General features: G+C 44.8%; 1 protein-coding gene across 1 annotated transcript; it reads left to right on the top strand.

The window, feature by feature from the left end:
• The first annotated feature begins 179 nt into the window (after positions 1-179).
• Positions 180-23,245, top strand: CTU2 (cytosolic thiouridylase subunit 2). Its single transcript, XM_044663182.1, has 15 exons — positions 180-287; positions 6,639-6,713; positions 12,354-12,432; positions 13,925-13,984; positions 15,696-15,756; positions 17,590-17,699; positions 18,049-18,374; positions 18,465-18,600; positions 20,001-20,132; positions 21,473-21,564; positions 21,732-21,838; positions 22,038-22,197; positions 22,283-22,349; positions 22,505-22,563; positions 22,923-23,245. Exons 1-15 carry the CDS (start codon positions 217-219, stop codon positions 23,002-23,004), a joined length of 1,617 nt encoding a protein of 538 aa, XP_044519117.1. The 5' UTR covers positions 180-216; the 3' UTR covers positions 23,005-23,245.
• The last annotated feature ends 56 nt before the right edge of the window (positions 23,246-23,301 follow it).

The raw sequence follows: 23,301 nt of genomic DNA, 5'->3' as shown, positions 1-23,301 counted from the left end.
CGGTCCGGGTCTCCGGCCCCGGCCTGCCCCGCCCCACGCGTCTTGCGTCATTATATAGCGACAACAGCGGTACGCGTCATTATTCGCGCGCGGCAGACCCCGCCCCCCTGGATTCGGGGACGCAACGTCGCGGACTGTGACGTTATCGGCGCGCGCCGCCCGGTCCGCAAGCCGGCATCCAGGAGCAAATTGGTAGCTTTTGGGCTAGGTTGAGCCATGTGTCAGGTGGGCGAGGATTACGGGGGGCCGGGGCCGGCCGAGCTCCAGCCGAAGCTGCCCTGGCGCGGGTAAGACGCGGGCAGGTAGGGTCCGCCCGGAAGGGAGACGGGCGGGGGCTGTGTCCTACGGACTTCCCTCCCTCTCATCGGGAGGCGGGGCGGAGGAGGAGTTCTGGGCTAATGTAATCCCCAACCTCTCCCTTTTACAGACGAGGAAACTGAGGCCCGGGGAGGTTGGCCTCAGAGCCGGGATCCGAGCTGCAGTCCACGAGGGAAAGGCCCAGGCACTCAGGGGTCTTTCTGCCCTGCAACAAAGTTTAATGAGTGCCTACTGTGTGTCAGGCAGCCTGCCAAGCGCAGGGGAAGCAGGGCCAGGGAGGGTGAGGGACTTTGCCAAAGGCTTTTAGCATCTTCCGTTCCAAAGACTGAGCGACCTTCCTTATTGGGTACTGGGTAAACTCGCATATGGACAGGAACACCAAGTGTCATGGAAAAGGAGATCTGGGTTGAGCCAAAGGAGCTGAGATCATGGGAAAGGCCAGCAATGGTGTACTCATCCAGTTGGCAAGACTTCCCCACCGAAGGGGCAGCTAGATAGCCCAGTGAATTGAGAGCCAAGCCTGGAGAAAACAGGTCCTGGGTTCAAATGTGGCCTCAGACACTTCCTAGCTGTGTGACTTGGACTTAACCTCCATTCCTTCTCATTTACCAGTATAATGCCTTGTAATTAATACAGCAATACACATGATTATAAGTCGCAAGGTAAGAATTTAAAAAGAATTTGAGTGAAGGAAAGGGCCCAGGATAGAGCTTTCATGAACACCTCCAGAGAGACTAAAGGAGGCTAGACCAGGAGGAGGAGAAAACAAGCAATTGTCCCCAAGCCTATGGAAGCTTCCTTTTTCCATAGTGTCTGAACCCCCAAAGGCCAAGTGTATGAGAACTGAGGAAAGACTACCAGATTGAGCAGCTAATTAGTTGGTAAACTTGGAGAAAACAGTAGAGTAATGAATTCAGAAGCCAAGACTGCAAGTGGTTAGGAACTAGATAGGAGGCCTGAAACTACAGTGTAGGTGAAAAGCATAAATGCCACTATGAGCTTGGCCATGAAATTGAGAGAGAAGAGTAGCTTAAGTGATGGAGAAGCCAGTGGATGTGTATAATTTTTGGGCAAAGAGCCAATAGGTTGGAAGAGATATAGATGAGAGAACTGATAGGAGGAGATACAAGTCATTTGATAAAAAGGGCACTTTTTCCTAAGGGACTAGTGCTGACAGTGGGAAAGATTTTGGAGGTGTAGTATAGATAAGAAACTCAGGGGGCAGCTGGGTAGCTCAGTGGATTGAGAGCCAGGCCTAGAGACTGGGAGGTCCTAGGTTCAAATCTGGCCTCAGACACTTCCCAGCTGTGTGACCTTGGGCAAGTCACTTAACCCTCATTGCCTAGCCCTTATTACTCTTCTGCCTAGGAGCCCATACATAGTATTAACTTCAAGGTGGAAGGTAAGGGTTTAAAAAAAAAAAACTCACTGCGGATGGTCTCATTTTTCTTATTCAGTTAGGAAGCAAAGTGCTATGGTGAGAGTCAGTGGTGGTATAGGGGACCCTTGAGGGAAAAGTAGCTGCAAGGGAGTTTGATAGGGAGTGGAGCCTGGAAAAATAAAAGAATTGTGGTACTTTTGTAAGGGCCAAGTTGAGACTGGAGAGTATAAATTTGCAGTAGATCCCATGTATACTTTGTCCTGCAGTGTTGGGTGAGGCAGGACGATAAAGCGGATAGAGAACTAGCTTTGGAGCCTGGAGCCCTGAGTTAATATTCTGCGCCTGATACACACTAGCTTTGGCACCCTGGGCAAGCCACTTAATCTCTAAGACTACAGGTAGAAGAGAAAGGATCCTCTCCTGATGAAATCTCTTGGCCAGCTGCCATTCCCCCAGAAGTGTTCAACAACCTGGGGGTAGGAGAGAAAGTACCTGGGGAGTGGAAATTTAGGAGTGGAGTTTAGCCTGGAGTAAAGCCTGGGGCAAGGGATTCACTCTGCTAAAGGTAGTTAGGACTTTGTATTAAAAAAAAAAAAACCCAAAACCTCAAATTCCTATCCTATATTAAGAGTCTATACCATTTTAGAAATCACTAAGGTAAAAAGTATAAGACAGACTCTTAAAAAAGAAAAGACTGTCATACAGTCCAAGGATTCCTAACCTGGGTTTTGTGGATAGATTTCAGAAGCTGTAAATGTATGGTTTAAACCGCCAACCTTGAAAAATACAGAAGCACCAAAGTAGTTAGAATAAGTCTTTAATCAAGACAAGGAAGACAATGCTCTAAAGCAGGCTCTCAGGGCCAAAAAGGTTGCTGACTCCTGCTCTAAAGGCTACCACACAAAGTTATGCACTACCACTCAGAGACAAAGCTTTGGGATTCTGGGAACACAGTCTGGGGTGGGGAGAAGCACCTTGAAAGGGGATTTTCCAATGAGCTGAAGAACTTGGGGTCTTATTTACCTTTCGGGGAATATGGGATGGGAAGGTTCAATTGACTGGCTTTACTCTGAGACAGAAAGGATGATTCCAGCCTGGAGCTGGACTGCCTGGGAGAGGTTAGAATGGGAGAAACTTCCAACACAAAAACTTCTAAGATAAACTATCTAAGCTGAGGTCATTGGGTATTTTAAGGTGTATTGTTGTAGACTGAACTAGACGGGTCTCTCTGGAGCTTCCCTTAAGTCAGGTTCTGAAGGGACAAAGGCAAGCTTAGGGGTTCCATAAAACAAAGTTGTCATCTTTACATAGCATTGCTTTCCTTTGGAATACACTGTTTTATTCTGAGAAGTGCCCTTGGGCATCCTCATACTCTCCATAGGGTCTAGTCCATTTGGATTACTTTCTCCTTACTTTACAGATAAGGAAAGCCAGACTTCTAGAAAGGAAGTGATTTGTCTAGGGTCATATAGACACCGAACCACCAAAGCAGTTACAAAATGTAGATCAGGGAGATAATGCTCTTAAGGCCACAACACAGAATCATCATATACACCCAGCCACCCAGCTCTGAGACTCTGAGCACAATGTCTCCAGGAAAATATACCAAAAATGGGAATTTCCATTGAATTAATGAACTTGGAGTTTTATTTTTCCCTCATGGAGTATAACCAAAGAGAAATAACTAGTTACATAGGGGCTTGGGAAAGAGATAGTAGCCAGAGGCCAGGATAACTTAAGAGCTACCTAAATACTGTAATAGAAACTTAGAAGACAAAAGGGAACTTAAGACTTGATTACATCCATCACTCCAGTCCTGAGTGCTCATTAGGTGCTTGATGGCCTGTTGGTTAGTTTGGGACTAGGGTCCTATCTGGAAGTTTCTTAAAAGCAAGTTCTTATGGGGCAAAGGTAAATTCCAGACTTTATAAAACAAGGTTGTCAGTCTTATGACACTGCTTAATAAAATTATCTCTTGAACAATAAAAGAAAGATGGGAACTAAAAGGAACGTTCTGCCTCTTGGGACCTGTTTCTTTCTGAAAATGAGCTTAATGGACTAGACCCTCCCGAAGATCCCTTCCCTTCCTGTCATTGCCATTTTCCCAAAGGGTTTATGAGCACATACTCTGCCTGCCTCCTTCATGCTGAGACCCGACATTGTGTGGGGTGGTAGTCAGTTCCCAGCCAGGCCCATGCACTTTTACTTTGGGGCTTCACTTTTGCCCTTCAGTGTTGTGGACTGGTTAGGTTCTCCCCCATATTTTATAAGGTAGATAGCCATTAATATCCCTATTTTATTTTTTTATTTCATTTTACTGATGGCTTTTGTCTTTCCTTAATTGTCATTTTAATTCCCCCAGTCCCCACTGAATTCTCCTTTGCGGCTTCAAAAAAAACCAATGACACAAAAATGTGTAATTCAGTGATCCTGTAGATCAGTACTGGCAAAGTATTGGCACACATGCTGAGCTGGCACTTGGGAACTGCTCCATTCCCCCTCTTCCCAGTGCTGAGGACATTTTTTTGCATGCCCCACCCCTCTGTCCAGCCACCTCAAAGTGAGCACTTCCTCCACTTTTTGGGATAATGGGGTGGGAGGACCTCACATACAGCTTGAAGTTGCCATTTTGGGCACGCAAACTTGAAAACCTTCACCAGTACTGCTATAGACCATGTTGGGTCTTGACTATGGCTGAGGTATGATTTCAGTTCTTTAAGACCTGAAAGTTTTGGTTATAATACAAGGACACTCCAAAGGTCTTTCTGAAGAACTTTGATATCCATTGTGGGACATAGGAGACATCGATGCAGGATTGTCCAGAATATCTTGCCAGCATCAAAGAAGGTACTATACTCTGAGCAAAGCAGAATTACAATAGCTCCTTAGAAACGGGAGATGTACAGACTTAGAGTTAGGTCTCCGTCCCAAATGTTCATATGGGCTATTTGTGCCCCTGTGGGAGGGCCACACTATACACAGATCCTGGTGTAGTGATGCCATTTTTGTCCTCTTCGAGTACAAAGGACCACAACCAACCAACTCAGGGTTGAACTTTTCATTAGTACTGTTGTAGCCACTATGCTTAGCATTATCTTGGTTCTGATTTTCCATTAGAGATGAGGCACTTGGCTTGGAGAGCATGTAGCCTTGCCAGAGTCACATAGCTCCTTAGCTGGAGACTTGAATTTTTTGACTCCTACAGCTCAACAGTGTTTCTTTTGTAGACTTGGAAAAAACACAGGACTACTAAATAGTCAGAAAAGCCATTCTTTAATTAAGGATAGGGATCACAGGGCTGAGTAGACCCCTACACAGAGCTTCGTGCCACACACCTACAAGAGTCTGAGGATTGAACTCAGGGTGCTCTGGTCCCTGGCCCCTGGGAGTGCCACCCGGATAGATGCGGACTCCTAGGAACAAAAGAAATTGGGGAACCTATTTAACATTTGAGAAGATCCAGGGGCGGGGAAATAGGATACTTTTAAGCTTGGGAAAGGAATCATAGCCAGAGGCTAGGGTGTAAGGGAAGGGTCTACTTACAATGGATACTAAAAGGATGGTCCCTGCCCTGGGGTGTCTTCCTGGGAAAGGGTCTGATATTTAGCATTTATCTTAGGGTCCATTATTCAGTCTGAACACTGCTAGCCACATTCCTGAGGTCAGAGCATGAATTGTTTCTCATGTAACACCCAAAGTTTAAGGATCCCTTAGGATCTGGGGTCTTTAGATTTCTTAGGGTCCCGTTGTTATGGGGGTGCAAATGGTGAACCCCTGGGTTCAGGAAGGATGCCTGTCTCAAGAATGAAAGGACTCCGAAACTTAGCTTAAAAGTAAAAAGAAAGCTATATTGGTAAGATAGGATTAATGACCAGCAAGACAGCATGAATGGAACAACTATAGGAGTTGTGCTGCGTCCCCCTCTACCCCCCCCCCCCCCAGTTCAGTTGTTTTTATATTCTTTACAATAGTGTTATGTCATAGTGTGGACGTGACTTTCCACACTCTGGCATTTGGTGGGGTGAGGGTCTGCCTGAGATCCTCAGGGCATTGATCTCGGTTGGCCTGGGAGTGTATCTCTTTGTCTATCTCAACCTAAAGGACAATCCAAGGATCTTTGGCTTGGGAGTCACAAAGACAGAAAGGGGGAAGGGAATTTCCCTGTCTAATATAGCGCCCATGCCATCTCTGTACTAGGCCCATGTCACCATGTCCTACTATATCCTACTATGTATGGCAATGGTCCATCTTCTTTAGTTTCTTTGAGGCTGTAAATGGGGCATCTGGATGTCCCTAGTTGGAAGAAGATCAATGGGCTTTGATCCAAGGGGTGCAGAGCAGTGGGGATGGGAAGATGGTAGCTATCGTCATCTGAAAATTAGCAAAGTGTAAGCAGAAATAAAATCATTTAGTCATTTCAAGAGGGGATACCAAAAATCAGGATTATTATCAATAAAGGAATCAAGAGGGGGCACAGAATGGAAAACAACCAGGAACTCCAGGGAAAGTGAAGAGCCTCAGACATAAAGGGAGCAACTCCCATTTATGAAGGAGTTATGGGTTTGCAAAGTATTCTCTTTGCAAACATTTTGTGAAATAGAGACAAGTTTTTCCCATTTCTCTGCTGAGGTAAATGGGTGTGGTGACTTGAGTTACCCCATTGTCATTGTCTAAGCCTGGATTTAAACTCAAGTGTCCTGCTCCTGCCTCCAGGGATGATACTTTTCCCACTTCTAGCCACTATTGATGATTCTGTGAACAAAGGAGACTGACTAGTTTTGAGTCTTGCTATATCTTTGCTGGCTTACTGTTTTGCTTTTTTTTACTATAGAAAGTGGCTTAGTGATATAATACTGCTACATACTTTCTTGAAAACCATTGCCAGACCATCTTTAGAGATTCCTATTATTTCTTTTTTCCTTTCTTTTCTTTGTTTTAGCTGTGAGCAGAAATGTATGAAGTGCAAGGAAGGTTTGCCAGTCTTAATCATCCGGGCTGGAGATGCTTTCTGCAAGTAAGTATATGGTGCCTTGCTGCCACAGTGGAGAAGACATCTGAGAGCTGGAGGCTCTTTTTGTGAAGTTCCTTTTTTGCATTCCAAACCGACTTCCAAGTGTTAACTTGGGAAAAACAAAGAACTACTAAAGTATTCAGAAAAACCAAGTCTTTAATCAGGAAAGAGATAGTGTTCAATATTCATCCACACAGAGTCAAGCCCCTGAAAGCCTCAGGAAGCCAAGGGCTCTGGGACTCTGACCACAGTAACTCTGAGAGGATCATAGTCCTAGATGATTCTCCAGAGAACAATAGAGTTTGGGGAACTTATATACAATTAGGGAACCAAGGACAGGGAAGAATGATTGATTTGACATCATGGTTACAAGGAAATGAGAAGCTCAAACTACACTGACAGGTCACAAACAGGCTTTGAGGAACGGGATATGGCCTACTTACAATAGATACTAAAAGGATAGTCCCTGCCCAGGTGTTATTCTTGATCTTCTTGGGAAGGATCTCTGATACAGTGGGGCAAACTTCTAAGACTAAAAGGGTACTTAGCATTTGATTAGGTCTGCTAGCTCCACCCAAACTACAATGTTAATTAAAGGTCTGTTATTAAGTCTGAGACCTCCCTAGAGGCTAACTCTTAAGGGACAAAGGGCAAACTTGGGGTCTCCAGATTCTCAGCTGACACAGGATAATAGTTATTATTAATATCTACCATTCCATGATTTCTGGTTTTCTAGGTCAGTATTTCACCTTAAGGGTTGATTTTTTTTTTTTTTTTTTGGTTTGCTTTGCCAACCTGAAAGAAAACAGAATTACCACAATAGTTATAATAGTGGGTCTTTAACTGAAGGAAGGAGATTATAATTGAGAAAACCCCACAGAGCTGAAGTCTGCAATTGCAATCTGGGGGAAACACAAGTAGCTATAGTACCGAGACTTCCTACTGAACTACAGAATATGAGGTGCTTAAATCTGAAAAGGGAGAGGTGCCAAAAGCCAGGTTACCTGAGTTCACTAAAGCTTGAGAATAGCAGTAACCAGAGGGTTAGGAGCTGGGAGCAACCTATGTGTAATAGCCAGAGCCTAGGGGGGCTGGGAGTGGTGTTCTTTACATTTGATGGTTCATTTCAAATTTAGTCTTCCAGTTGAGGTGTATTTTCTGGGAACCAGGTACAACCAATCCAGGGTCTGTTCTGTCATTTCATTCTTTTGAGTTCTTGGTTTTAACACTCTGGGAAAGTCAGTAATAGGATTATCTGAAAAACCGAGGTCATCAGTTTGTTTGAAAATTCCTCTGTTAAATAAACATAGTCTAAGGGACTAGAAGTTGAAGTTGAAGGAAATCTTGCTGGTGGAAGGAAAAGGGAGGGGTGATTGGGATTAAATAGTTTTAAGAGTTATATTCCCAGTGTTCTAGCCTCAGGGGAGTGCTTTCTCTGGGCAGTCTTTTGGTGGAATGGGTGGGTCCTGGGATGAAGATTTCTGAAGCATTCACTCAGTCTCATTCTCTGTGCTATCTTGTCTCTATAAAGAATTAGGATTTTGTATTGTTAACTTGGAAAAAACACAGAACTACTAAATAGTCAGAAAAACCAAGCCTTTAATCAGGAGAGGGATGGTGTTCAATATTTAGGCCTCCACACAGAGTCACATGCCCCAAACCACACAGAGCTGAAGACCCTGGCATTCTGGCAAAATAGTATCCTTGGGAGTATCAGGGCCCTGAAGCACCATAGAATTAGGAGAATTTATATACCTCTAGGGAAACTGGGGAATATGGTTGATTGGCTTTATAATGGCCACAAAGAATCGAGAGGTACAGGACTGGATTATCCGGAAGAGGCTGATGCTTTACAGTGGACACAAAAGGGAAAGATCCAGTTGACATTCTCACATTCTCCTGGTTCTGTTTATTTCATTCTGCAATCTTGTTTATACAATCTGTTTCTATGTTTCTCTGAATCTGTCTTAGTCCTTTCTTTAAGGCAAAATAAAATTCACTCCATTTATATTCCTGTCTTTTGGGCATGAGAAGGAATCTTGGAGTTATTTTAGTTTGCATTTTTTATGCATTTTATACATTTTTTTTGCATTTAGTGATTTGTAACCTTTTTATATGGCTGTTGATACTTTGGATTTTTATTTTTCATTTTATAACTGTACCATTAGTTTGCCTTTTGAGAAATACTGGTCCAGAGGTCTTGGAGTTGGTCAGTAATCTGTGGGTAGACACTCCCCCAGGGGAAGAATTTGTGTCAAAGGCTCATACCCATTCTGATAGGACTGTGCCAGTTTTGTGAAGGCTGCCCCAGCAGCAGAGGAGTCATGATGGTGAAAGGCATGTTCTTAGGGTTATACATGGGCATTAGAAATTATTTTTAGGTCTGGAACTCTCTCTGATGAGTCAGGATTTTGAAGCTAGGATTCAGAAATCGTGCTCTTTGCTTGCTAGAACATACCCATAAAAAGATTAGTGGATTGATATGGTTTTTAAAAAAAAGAACAGGAATCTTGTTTTCCAGCTCTTAGAGGTAGACAATAAATCTAGACAATGAGATATATTCTTTCATTAAACATATTAAAACTTAGAGACTTTAGAACATGCAGAGACCTTAGAGACCAATTATTAATTAATCATTAAGTGGAGCATGAAGATAATTACTAACTAAATTCTCTGAAACTGTTATGGAGTACAGTGGTGGACCCCTGACTTCAGGAAGGATACCTTTTGCAAGAATGCAAGACTCCAAACTTAGCTTAAAAGTAAAAAGAGAAATTTATTAATTTGGAAAGTAATGTTGAGAATAGTAAGGTGGAACAGATAGATGGGGAGCTGTTCCTTGGGTGGGGGGACGGCATGGATGGAAAAGCTGTCTCCCTCAGTTAAAGCATGAGTGGAACAACCCTAGGGGTTGCTCCCCGAATGCTTCCAGTTCAGGGGTTTTTATACTCTTTACAACAGTGAGTACGTGACTAGTGTGGTAACCACTCAGGCATTTGGTGGGGGTTTTGGTCTGCTTGAAGACATAGGGGTGACCCTCATAGTTCAGAGGACAGATGAATGTCTGAGATACAACTTGATGATATCAAGGAGGTGTATCTCTCTATCCATCTAAAGGACAATCCAAGGAGGATAATCCTCTAAGGTTCTAATAGGAATTGTCACATGTTTTGGGTTAGGAGTCACAAGGACAGAAAGGAGCAAGGGAATTTCCCTGTTTATAAATTGCCTGGGTTAAAGAGTTCAGTGTCCATGCCATCTCTGTACAATGCCTATGTCAAAACTAGTGAAGAATTTAAGTCAATTTAGAGCATTAACCAATAATAAAAATAAATGCAAACTTCCTTTACTCACTCCAAGCTTCCTGTGAAAAGCATTAGGCCATAGTTTCAATTTTAACATTTTACTGGTGTTGCCATACAGAAATGAGCAAGCGTTTACATTCAGTGTCTACCATGTGCCTCACTCTTTGTGTGGAACACCACTGATATGGAATAACTAAGATGAATACACAGGTCAGGATTAGCCCAGGTTGGGTTTGGGAAGATTTTTTTGGGAAGATATTTGAATGGTGAGACACTCCAAGGAAGAATTCTGGGAACGTCTTCCTAAGGAAGTCATTTACTCTAGGAGTAAAGAAATCTAAACATTGCATGGTAATATGGCAAGATCTAGGGATTTTGGCTGGATAGCCAGAGTTCTCCACTTATAGCCTAGTGATGTCCTGAGAAAAGGAGGAAGGCCTTCAGCACATTGGGTGGCCCTTCAGTGGTGAATTTTGAGGAGAACATGAACCAGAATCCCAAAGGATGGGTCAGCATGGAGTAGTGTGTTCATCTACATCTTTGGAGCCAGCTCCTGATTGGAGAGATTGCAGAATCATCTGAGTACTTGAAAGAATAACCACTTACAGTTATGATGCAATCTATATCCTTTGAGGTGGCTAGAACAAAGGTGATCATTCTCCTTTTTCAGATAAGGGTTGTAGCTCAAGAGAGATTAAGGCCTGAAGTGGAGTGATTGCCTATACAAAGGTGATGAGACTTAGAACTCAGCTGTATAGTTTCCTCCCAGTGAATCTGACAATTTCCTACCTAAAAGCCTTGCTTGAAAGGGGACTGTCTTAGAACACATTTAAACGGGTGTTTCTCTTTTTAAAATTTGTATTAATGGCTTTGTTTTCCTATCACATTTTGAATTTCTTCTCAGGACTTAAAAATACCCAAAGAGCCATCCCATGTAACAGAGATTAACAAAAAAAGAAAAAGAGAGAAAAAAGAAGTTCAGCAAAACTAACTGGCATGTCAAGCTTGTCTAGCAGTATTTATAGTACCCCCTAATAGCTTGCCTGATTCTGGTGATTTCACTCTATGTTCATATCATTCGCATTTTTGTCTCTGAACTCTTCATGCTTAACATTTCTCATAGTACAGTATTCAATAATATTCCATTGCATTTATGTACCAGAGTTATCTCTGTCTAGTTGGCCCCAACTAGATTTCCAATTATAGTTCTTTACTACCATAAAAATTGCTGCAATGAATATTTTGATACATGTGGGACTTTTCTTTCCTTCTTTGACCTCCTTTCTTAGCACTGGGCTTTCTAGGTCTAAGAGGACACTTTAGTTATTTTGGTTAGCTTTCTAGACCAATTCATAACCCCACCAATAGTGTATCAGTAGACATGGCTTCCCATAACCTCTCCAACCTTCATTGTTTCCATCCATCTTTTAACTTTTTGCCTATTTGCTGTGTGTGGCAAAGGGATATCCAGAGTTATTTTGATTTGCATGTTTTTTTTTTTTAACCCTTACCTTTTGTCTTAGAATCAGTACTGTGTATTGTAGTGTAATATAGTTCCAAGGCAGAAGAGCAGTAGGACTAGGCAGTGGGGGATAGGAGATTTGCCCAGGGTGTCACAGCTAGGAAATATTTGATACCAGATTTAAACCCGGGCCCTCCTGTCTTCAGTGTGGCAATGGCATTCCACATTTTTCTTTATTACTAGTTATTTGGCATAATATTTCATATAGTTTTTATTGGTTTGAAGTTCTTTCAAAACTTTTTATATATATCTTTGACCACTTATCCTTTGGGAAATAATTCTCAGTCTTACATATTTGTTCATTTGAATATATATATTAAAGGGGAGGGAAGAATTAACTCTAAAGCAATCAAATTCAGTTCCCAAGAAGATTTTCTCCTCTTAGTTGGTGTTTAAATTTCATCCAACCCAATAATAGCATAAAATATACCTCTTGCTCACCATGTTACAGGTTTCCTGTTTTTACTTAGGCATCATCTAGAATTGGAATTTCTTCTTATGGAAGCTGTAAAATACTTTGTGATGGTTTTTTTTCCCCCTCTATTAGGAAAATGGGGTCTTGATTTGTCAGTCAATAAACTTTTGTGGAAGGCCTGTGTGCCAGGCACTGTGCTAAGTTTTGGGATAACAAACAAAGGTAAAAGGTAGTCCTTGCCCCCAAGGGCTTACAATCTAATGGGGGAGACCACATGCAAATAATCATGTACAAATAAGCAATCAGTCAAAATCTGACTGATGGGCAAGTTGATTTGACATTAACCTTGTACAATAGAATTAACAAGTTTGTGGGTCATCTCTCTGTGCTTTGTTTTCTAGAGACTGTTTCAAGGCATATTATATTCACAAGTTCCGAGCAATGCTTGGAAAGAATCGACTCATCTTTCCAGGAGAGAAGGTACTTTGCATGGATGTGTGTGAATTCACCAATTTATTGGTATTCTAGATGTGGGTGGGGGAGGGCAGGATGGTAAGTGGTAGACTATAGTACTCTGGAACTCTGATGTATTGGAGCTCAGTATTTCATGGATTTCTAATGTGTACAATTCTATTCCCTGAAACATGATTCTATATATATATAATATATGGTATTACCCTATAACCATGGTGGCGAACCTATGGCACAAGTGCCAGAAGGGACACTCAGCACAGAGTTTGCCAAAGCTCATTATTAGAAAGTCAGAGGACTGTGGGCCATGGGCCAAGCTGCTCTCTTCCCCTTCTCCACGAGTACTGAGGACATTTGTCATATCACCCATCCTTCTAAAAAATTCGCCATCATATATGCCCTATAACATGGAGATTGACTTTGTTCTATGATGCTAGTATTATAAAATGCTTCCATTAAAGACAGGGTTTTAGAAAGAGTATGGGTCTTGACAATAAATTCTCTGGCCAAAGGACTAATCCAGCAAAATGTGGTCCTGATAATATATGTTGACTGAGAACCAGACAGACTAAAGCGATCAAATTAAATGCTAATAGGGTCATGGAGAAATAGGCCTAAAAATCACATTGCAGAAGCAGCTGTAAATAAAATTTTATTTTATTTTATTTTTTTAAAACAGGCTTGAAATATGCAGTAAGAGCTGTAATGCTGTTCATGCTCATTGACCTAGACATCCCATTACTAAGGTTAGGTCTTATAGGCATTATTGAGAGGGCAAAAAGCTGCATATGTATGAAAATATTCATGGAAGCCTTGTTTGTAATGACAAAAATAACTGGAAACACACAAAGGCAATGAATGGGAGTAATGGCTGAATATATTGTGATATCTGAAGTAATGGATTGTATTATGCTATTAGAAATGACAAATATTAGAAAATAAGGGAAATATATGAAAAGAAGAAAAGAGGATAGGAATAATATATACCATGATTACATTATAACAGCCACAAAATCAAGAGGAAAAAGTATCAAAGTAAAGGAAACCCAAAGGGAACTCAAAAGTAGAGGATGTTTATATTTGGACCTGTATAGAATTTACATATTTGTAAATAAGTTGTAAACAAAATGTAGAATTTGTGGTTTTGCATGTAATTTTTGTTTATGCATTTGTTTAGTTAAGTGTTTTATGGTGGTTACTAAGTATATAGTAAAGAAAAGAAAAGAAAACACTTCCATTATATGTGTTTAATATTTGTGTAGGCCAAGGAGAAGGGATTTTTCAGACTAACCAAGAAGACTCCTCATGCCCTGGTTTCTAGGGTAAATGAAATTGGGTGTCAGTGCCTTGACCTGTCATTCATATTTATTGTTCTGATTCTAATGGGAAGGAGTTAAACTTCCTGTTAATCTCAATATCTAAGATTTTAGATGAGTGGAAGAGAGATGGCAAATGGGCAAATTAGTCATCATAATCTTATGTTTTTTCATTCTTTTCTTAGGTTCTTCTTGCATGGTCTGGTGGTCCCTCATCCAGCTCAATGATCTGGCAAGTCCAAGAGGTATTTCACAGTGTTTTAATTACCTAAGCTGGCTGCTTTTTTCTCAGTGAAATTGTGGGAGCTTGGAAGGGATCCCTTGTCTTTCCATGAATTCCTTCTCTGACCTAGGTCGACATTTTCTATAAGAGAGTTCTCTGAGGCCCTGAGAAGTTGGTGGGTATGTTCATGGCCCTACACCTCACAGGTGACCTGTTGTCCTGACTGGGAGTCTTGGAATTGGCATTCTGCCTTCTTCGGCTGACCAGCTATGCAACCAGTAGGGTACCTTGCTAACCTGGACAGAAGCTTTGCTTTTTCCCGCAGTCTATCATTGAACAAAGCCCAAGTGTAGTTCAGACTTGAACTCTTAAGAGGCAGGGGAAGAAGCCTAGAATTTACAGTTGGATCCCATTGGGATTGTTGATTGGTTTTTTCTTTCCATCTGAATTTGCAAATTTGCTAGACATGACCACAGATCCTGGAGCACCTTGGCCTTTCGCAGCCATAGACTCCTGTACTCTGTCCTCAGCCATTTGATTTTCATAGTAAATATTCAGTTTTAATATTATTTTTTCAACAAAATTATTTTCTTATCAGAGAGCTCTCACGGGGGAGAGGCAGTCATATTAGACTAATCTGTTGTATATATTCTAATAGTATATGCTGTATACTACAATTATATATAGTTATACATAAATTATATATAAATATAATAAGTAATATATATAAATATATAAAAATATATGCTGTATAAGTCAGAGCTTCTAGGGTTACTTGCCTGCAATCAGTGAGCCCTAGGTCCTTCTCCCTAGTTTCAGTCTCCCTTACATTGAATATTATAGAGATAGCTATCACAGACAGCTTTGTACAATGAAGAATGGCCTTAAAGTTTCACTTAGTAGAAACTCAGTAACAGGATATAGTCATGGACAGGCAGTAACACCTGTCATTGTACTTGCTATCAGATATATCTTGTCACTAGGAAACTGGACTGTGTTTTCCTGGGTCCCAAAACTGCTTTACTTTTTTTTTTTTTAAACTCTTATTTTCTGTCCTAGTAACAACTCTATGACAGAAGGGCAAGGGCTCAACAATGGGGGTCAAGTGACTTGCCCAGGGTCACACAGCTGGGAAATGTCTGAGATCAGATTTGACCCCAGGTCCTCCTGACTCCAAGCCTAGCTCTATCCACTGGGCCACCCAGCTGCCCCTACTACTTTATAACAATGTAGGAAGTTTATTGTTTTCCTTAGACTGAGGGTTGTGGTTCTAGATTTATACAGAGAGGACCAAGGAGCTTTCTTAGAATAGCAAAAAGAGAGTCTCAGTCATCAGATTAGGTCTGCAGAAGACGAGTCTAGGTAGCCTGCAACAATCGATCTGACCAGGGGCAGCGAGGTGGCCTTAGATACTTCCTAGCTGTGTGTCCCCGGGCAAGTCACTTTGCCTAGCCCTTAAAGCTCTTCTGCTTTGAAATTGATACACGGTACTGTTTCTAAGAAAGTAAGGGTTAAAAAGCATCAGTCTGACCCTGAAGGATTTAGAAAGCTTACCGCTGGTGAAGTTGGCTTTCATCTTATATAATTGTTTCTTTGTGGCAGACATTGAATCCAGAAGAACAAATAGTGACTAAGTAATCTGTCTTTGGCTAAAACATATCCCTTTGTTCCAAGAGGGGTAGTGTATTTAAACTCACTGTTGGATATTTAAATGTCTCATGTTATTTCCTCAGGGTTTGAGCCGAGAATCTGCTAAGAGGCTACGCTTTGTGCCAGGCATTATCTACATTGATGGTATGCTGTGTGAAACCCATGCCCCAGGACCTTGCCTCCTGCCAAACCCCATTCTACATGTTTCAGAGAGAAGCCACCAATGAAACTTGGGTGTTTTATTTATCCCAAAAAAGTGTTACAGAATTAACTTATTTTAGTAACAATTCTAAGACAGAAGAGTGGTAAGAGCTAGACAGTTAGGGTTAAATGACCTGCCCAAGGTCATACAACTAAGAGGTGTTTGAGACCAGTTTTGAATCCAGGACATCCTTTTCCCAGACCTGACTCTTTCTCCACTGAGCCACATAGCTACTTCTCCTGCATTAACTCTTTTCTCTTCTTTTTAATTAATTGTTTTTATTTTTTGAAAAATTTTCCATGGTTCCATGATTCATGTTTTTACTTTCCCTTTCACTCCCTCAAACTCCCCACCCACCCACCCACCCATAGCTAACTCCCATTTCCACTGGTTTTAAAATGTGTGATGAATCAAGACTTATTTACATATTATTGATAGTTGCATTGGTGTGGTCCTTTTGGGTCTATATCCCCAATCATGTCCTCATCAACCCAAGTGTTCAAGCAGTTGTTTTTCTCCTGTGTTTCCTCTCCTGTAGTTCTTCCTCTGAATGTGGGTAGCATTCTTTTCCATAAATCCCTCAGAATTGTCCTGGGTCATTGCATTGCTGCTAGTACAGAAGTCCATTACATTCAGTTTTACCACAGTGTATCAGTCTCTGTGTACAATGTTCTCCTGCTTCTGCTCCTTTCACTCTGCATCAATTCCTGGATGTCTCTCCAGTTCACATGGAATTCCTCCAGTTTATTATTCTTTTGAGCACAATAGTATTCCATCACCAGCATATACCACAGTTTGTTCAGCCATTCCCCAATTGAAGGGCATACCCTTGTTTTCCATTTTTTTGCCACCACAAAGAGCGCAGCTATAAATATTTTCGTACAAGTCTGTTTATCTATGATCTCTTTGGGGTACAAACCCAGCAATGCTATGGCTGGATTGAAGGGCAGGCAGTCTTAGCGCTCTTTGGGCATAATTCCAAATTGCCAGCCAGAATGGCTGGATCAGTTCACAACTCCACCAGCAATGCATTAATGTCCCAATTTTGCCACATCCCCTCCAACATTCATTACTCTCCCCTGCTATTATTAACTCTTAAATGGTGTCATTTGCCATGTGACTTTGGGTAAATTATTTTAGTCCCCTGTCTCCATTTCCTCATTAGTAAAATCCGGGTAGTATTCTTGGCCCTCTCTTCCTTATCCCAAGAAAGGGGTGCTGGAAGTATCAAATGAACCCTTTGAAAAGTAGAAATCTCTATAAAAATGTGAGGGAGTATTATTACATTTATTATCTCTGTGTACAAGCCATATGGTATTGCAGGGTACCTGGAATAGAGGGATTGAGGACCTTGTTTATTGTCCTATAGAATCTCCATTAATAGAGCTTTTGATTCTTTTTAGTAAGAAATACAACTTCTTAGGAGTTTTCCAGAGGTCAGCTACTTAGTTGTGTGAAAGAGGGAGGAATCCCCAGGCATCAGTGGAAGCCTGGGGCTTTCTGAAGGATGTTTTTAGCTCTTGCCCTTATAAGCACCAGTCTTTGCTAAATTTATCAATATTAGGTCAGATCCTTTGTCCAATCTGGCTTGTCGCATTTTTACCCTGAATTCTTTTTCTTGTCTGTTTTGTTTGTCCTGTGATAGAAGTGTAGCCACCTGGGGCTCTTTGGTTGGGGATGGGGGTGAAGATCAAACTTTTTTGGGAGCTTCCCCTCTTGTGGTTCCTTTCTTCTACTTTCTTTCTTTTCTTTTCTTTTCTTTTTTTTTTTTCTAGAGGGGGCAATTTGTGGACAGAGCCCAGAAGACAGGATGAAGACTGTGGCAGAAATGGAGCAGATCCTGAAGACAGTTGGTTTCCCATATCACCTTCTCTCATTAGAAGAGGTAGGAAGGTTACCCTTGTAGCTGATACACTTGGAGGGACTGTGGATCTGGCCCCAAACACCGTCCTAGTCAAAGGCATCTTCTGTGCCTTTGGGGCACTCATCAGCCTGTTGCATGGTGGAATTGCTCTGCCATGTTTAGTGCAGTCATTTGAAATTGGAGGTGAATATTCTGGGCACTTGAGCGGTTCACCTCAGGATTATGTGTTTGTAGGGGGGTTGTTGCCGCTTGATTTCTAGAGTCAGATATGTCTGAAAAATTCTCTGTCCACAGAGCACCCCTGCCCTATTTTTCATGACTAATTGCATCAAATCAAGAATCTGGACTCTTGTTCCCATTGTCCCTGCAGGTATTTAACTTGCCCACATCAGTCTTACAGCCCATTTCTCAGGGCCCCAGAGGGGCTGAGAATACCTACAAGGAAGCTGTGGATGGCTTTATCCAGCAGCAGCAGCAGCAGCAGCAGAGACTACAGGAGGAAGGAGGCAAAGAAGCTTTCCTGTGTGATGAGCAGATCCAGGAGAAACTGAGAGAGCTGAGCACCCAGGACCCCGGAGCCCAAGAGACACCTGCCAGTAACGGCCTTCCCCAAGCCGCACACACTGTGGCTTTGATGAACCTCTTCAGCTCAGTGAAGACCCTGACTGCCAAAGAAGAGCTGCTGCAGATCCTTCGGTGAGCCCGAGGGGGAGAGCAGAACTTCTAGAATATTGGATTTATCGGCTGCTCTTGAACCCATGTGCCTGGCACCCCTCTGTTTCACAGGTCCCACCTGATCCTGCATGTGGCTCGGACGCGAGGCTATTCCAAGGTGATGCTGGGTGACAGCTGCACCCGCCTGGCCATCAAGCTCATGACCAATTTGGCCCTGGGGAGAGGGGCTTTCCTTGCCTGGGACACAGTAAGTGCTGGTAAAGGGTGGGGGGATTCTGGAGCCAGGGGTGGCATGAGATACATCCTGCAGGAGCAGAGTCTTACTTAGGAGTGTGTGCTGCTGCCTGGGTCTGGTCCCAGATGCCCAGGGAGCTTCTCCCAGAGTTTCGGGCAAGGCGCCAAGCCCATAGACAAAGGAGGAGGAACCCGTGTGATTGTGAGCTGCAGCCCTGTCACTCATGAAACCCCACGGGCTGTGCCTCGAGAGCATTAAGAAGCAGCTGGTCTTCCTCATTCCAAGGGGCCTCCCACACACTCCCACCCCCTGCACTTAGAAATGCCCAGGCTTCATTAGGCAAGAGTAGAGTGGGTCAGAGAGCCCTTGCTCTCTTAACTCGCCTCCCTTTTTCCTCCACCTTTTTCTCCCAGTGGTAGGCAGGATAGATTATTGAGGGGGTCTTCTTGGCTGAAAGAAAGTAGTACATGGGCTTCCTCCATCTGCTTACCCTTTATGTGGGACCTTGAAGCCCAGCACAAATCCTGGGGCTCTAGAACTAAATAGTCAGAGCTCACTGAGAGGTTATACTAGAACAGTGCTGGTGAACCTTTCAGAGATTAGTGCCCAAACTGCACCTCCAAGCTGCCTGTGAGGCCCCCCAGGCATCGGAGGGAGGAAGTTGCTTGCATGGGGCTGCTGGGCAGAGGGGCAGGGAGTGTGAACATTGTCCAGAGTCCCCTGAGGCAGATCCCTGGGAAATTAATTTCTGCTTTGTCTGTAACTTCCTGAGTTACCTTTCCTTAATCTGCTGGAAGGCATCATCTTCCTCCTTCTGGAAGATGCATTTTGCCCAAAATGACTGGACTTATCCCCAGCAGGGGCTTCCTGTTGGCCCAGAAATAGTTCGAAGTCTAATGAGACTCAGAAACAACTTGGAGACCTGGAGTTCTTTGACTTGGTGGGGACAGAATAAGGCTTTTAAAGGCATAAAACAAAAACAGAATTACAAAGGAAGCCAATTATCAAAATATTCTTAAAAACAAGTTCATGGACCCCAGGTTAAGAGGCCTAGGGTCAGTTGAAGTTGAAAAGACCACTCTTGTAACAGTGATCAGTAACTGCCTCAGTTTCTTCAGATGGAAAATGGGGCTAATATAATAGCTCCTAGATCCCAGGGCTGTTGTGAGGATCAGATGAGATAAACTAATCTTGTAAAGTGCTAAGCAGCGGGAGAGAGAAAAATCACAAGAACTGCTGGAGTGTTTGCATAGCCAGGACCAGTTTCAAAAAGGAACAGTGATTTCACTGGGAGAAGCTATCGCGAGTCGTGGTCTAGTTCTGGGAGTGAATGAAGCCTTTGGGCACCCGAATGCTCGTCTCCCAGCCTGATTTCTCGCGTGTCTGAGCACACACGTTCGCCCTCTCCCCAGGGTTTCTCAGATGACCGGCACGGGGACGTGACCATGCTTCGCCCCATGCGAGACTACACCTTGAAGGAGATTGCCTTTTACAACAGGATGTTTGGAGTCCCCTCTGTCTTCACCCCAGCAATTGACACCAAGGTAGGAAAAGGTGTAGACAGGCAGCTACTTCTTGGCTCAGTGTGAGGCTCCTGGAGGGGCGGCAAAGCCTTGGTTTGGTGTGGAGCACGTGTTATGTGGGAGGAAAACCCTGTGTTATTAGTATGAACGATCAGGCTGAGCAGACCCCAATCCAGGACTGGGAAGAAACCCATTTCTGGTGATTCCTATCTTACCCTGAGATCTACGGAGACCCCCAATTTGTCCTGTTCATGGATAAAGCAAGACCTGGCTGGACCTGATTGAATTGTACCTCAGGGTAGGCTGATGAGGCCTGAAGCCTGACCTCTTCTCTGTGCTGGCTGATGACCTGGAGATTTACTCCTTGAATGGGCCTAGCATTAGTCAGCCTAGGAGGTAGCATCCCAGAGAGGGGTTTTGTCACTGCTGTGGGTCCTTCATTAGGACAACCTCATAACCCTCTTTTCTGACCTCATCTGGTTTATCCTTCCTTAAAATAAAGTATCATAAGAATAGGGAAAGCAGTGAGATCTGTTTGTATAGTGAAAGAAGAAGAAGATTGTTCAGTGGGCTATTAACCTGGACAGTCTAATTAGACCGGGTTGAGCAAAACCTCCCAGTTGCGGTTCTGATCCCTCTTCCAGGTCAGCTTCCTGCGTCCGGGGAGATCACCCTGGAGAGGCTGGGCTAAGCAAGTAGTAATGACACAGGGGAGAGGGCTGGAGCTGGAACAGAGACCCCCTTGGGAGGAGGGCCCCTCCCCTCCTCGGGCCTCGGCATCCCCTGCTAAATGAGGACCTTTCCAGCTCTGCTCTGGGGCTTACAGTATTCACAAGACAGAGCAAATTCTGTCCTGATGGCGCTTACGTGTCCACGTGAAGGCCACAGGTGCTTGTGAGCGAGCACACACACACACACACACACACACACACACACACACAAACAAAGGTAAGCCAGCGGAGCTTTGCATCCCCTCAGGGGTGCCCAAGAGCTCTGGGCTTCCTGGACATCCCCATAGACCCCATAGACATCTGGGTAGACCAGGATACAGGACCAGGGCCGCAATGGCAGGCTTGCCCACAGTTGGGGAGAAGAGCAGTTGGGTATTTCCTCCTTCATCATTCTAAAATATATGTGCCAAGGTGACCTCAGACACCTCCTAGCCCTGTGACCCTGGGCCAGTCCCCTAACCGCCTTGCCTGGCCCTTACCGCTCTTTGGAACCAACACACGGTATTGATTCTGAGATGGAGCACTTAGGAGGGTGGAGCGCAGCATCTGAAGGCGTCTGTGGCAGCTCACCAAGCCAGGCTTCCCTCCTGGGTCACCCCCGTCCCCTCCCCTGTGTGCTTGCTTCCCCAGGCTCCAGACAAGGCAAGTATTCACCGGCTGATGGAGAGCTTCATCCTCAAATTACAGGCCCAGTACCCTTCCACCATCAGCACTGTGTACAGGTCTGACGTGGGACTACAGGGCAGGCTGGAGGGCCAGCCGTGGGCCGGGATGTGGGGGTGGGCTGGGGCCTGGCTCCACACAGCAGCCCGGAAACATGAACACGGGGATCCCCTGGAGCACCATGGGCCTGACTGGCCTCTCCCCCAAACTCCTTCCTTGGTCCTAGGACGAGTGAGAAGCTGGTGAAGGCTCCCCGGAATGGGGAGGCCACGGCCGGCCCTGCGCCTGCCCGCTGCCTCCTGTGTGTGTGTGCTTTGGACATAGACAGTGCAGGTTGGTGCCTTCTCCTCCTGCTCCTGGCGGCCTCTGGCTGGGGCCTTCATTGATGGGATGGGGGGGGGGGGGCGGGATTGTCCCTGGAGCTGGGGTCTCCACGCCTCAGTTCACCTTCAGATCTGGGTTCCTGGGCCGTCCTTGGAAGCCCGTCCTCCCTGCTGGCCGGCCTCCCAGAGAACCTTGTCTCTGCCTGCAGATAGCGCTACAGCATTTGGGGCCCAGACCTCAGAGCATCTGGCCCAGAAGCCTCTGCCTGGCCCAGAGCCGCCCGCAGGGGCCCCCGGCAGGCCCTGCTGCTGCTCCGGAACAGAACGGCGACAGGGATGCTGCCAAGACACACGGCCGCCACCTGAGAGGTGAGAGCGGCCTGCACCCCTGCCTGAGGAACGGCCTCGGCTTTGGGGGAGCCCAGCCGGCCACTGACTTTCCTCTGTCCTCCAGGGAGGAGCCCAGAGCCGGCTTCATTGAGCAGCTGTGCTACAGCTGCCGGGTTAACATGAAGGACCTGGTGAGTAGCAGGCGTTGCCCTGGCCCTGGTGGAGACCGGAGACCCTCCCCCTCTGCCCGGAGCCGCGGAGGGAGAACCAGGGGGACCCTTCCTGCCCCCAGGGCAAAGGTCTGGTCATGGCACCATTAACCTGGGCCGGGGAACCTTTCTTGCAGCCCTTCCTGGAGCCCCTTCCTCCCTACCTCCTGACGGAGTCACAGGGCAGGAGGCAAAGGTAAGTCGGGCACAGCATGCCCCGTTTGGGCCCAACCCAGTTAGTGGTAGTTCCATGCTTTGGGATAAAGAAGGGGAGAGCAAACCAAGCCAAGCCCTTTAAAGCTTCGCATTTCTTTTTCTGCTCTTCTGGATGTGGGCCGTGAATCTGATGGCTGCAGGGGCTGCAGCAGCACCCAGCCTAGGGACCCTTACCCTAAAGCAGGCTGTTGTGAGGCCCTGCCACCTCTAGGCATACAAGCTTAGGGCCAGAGCAGACCTCGAGGAGTGGGACATGGGGTCTAGAGAGCTGGGAAGTAGAGGCTGGTTACATCTCTGAAAAGCAAGGGAAGGTCCCTGATGTCAGAGGGTTCTCCTCAGGGCCTGGGTGAAGCAGGAGATCCAAGAATTCTTGTTTGAGGAGAGCGAAGAGCAAACCAAAGATGAGATCTGCCAGGACTGAGAGCTGAATGGACCTTCTGGACCCCCTTCCTTACCAGTACCAGCTTCAGGAAGCCTGTCTGGAACTCTGGGAGCTGCACCCCAAGGGCTTTCTGCCCCAGCCTTGACTTCCTGGCCTGACCCTATATGCACACACACACTTGGGGCAGCCCCAACCCTGCTCCCAACTCAGCTGCCCTGAAGCCCAGGGGAGGGGAATGCTGGTGTCTTTGGCCTGAGCCCTGCCTGTCTTCTTGTCCAGCTCATGCTTCCCTCCCTCTCCCAGCCTGAAGTGTGACTGCATGGGGGGGTCGGGGGT

This window comes from Gracilinanus agilis, chromosome 2, assembly GCF_016433145.1.
Source record: "Gracilinanus agilis isolate LMUSP501 chromosome 2, AgileGrace, whole genome shotgun sequence".
NCBI lineage: Eukaryota > Metazoa > Chordata > Mammalia > Didelphimorphia > Didelphidae > Gracilinanus > Gracilinanus agilis.
This window is presented reverse-complemented; position numbering and strand designations above follow the sequence as displayed.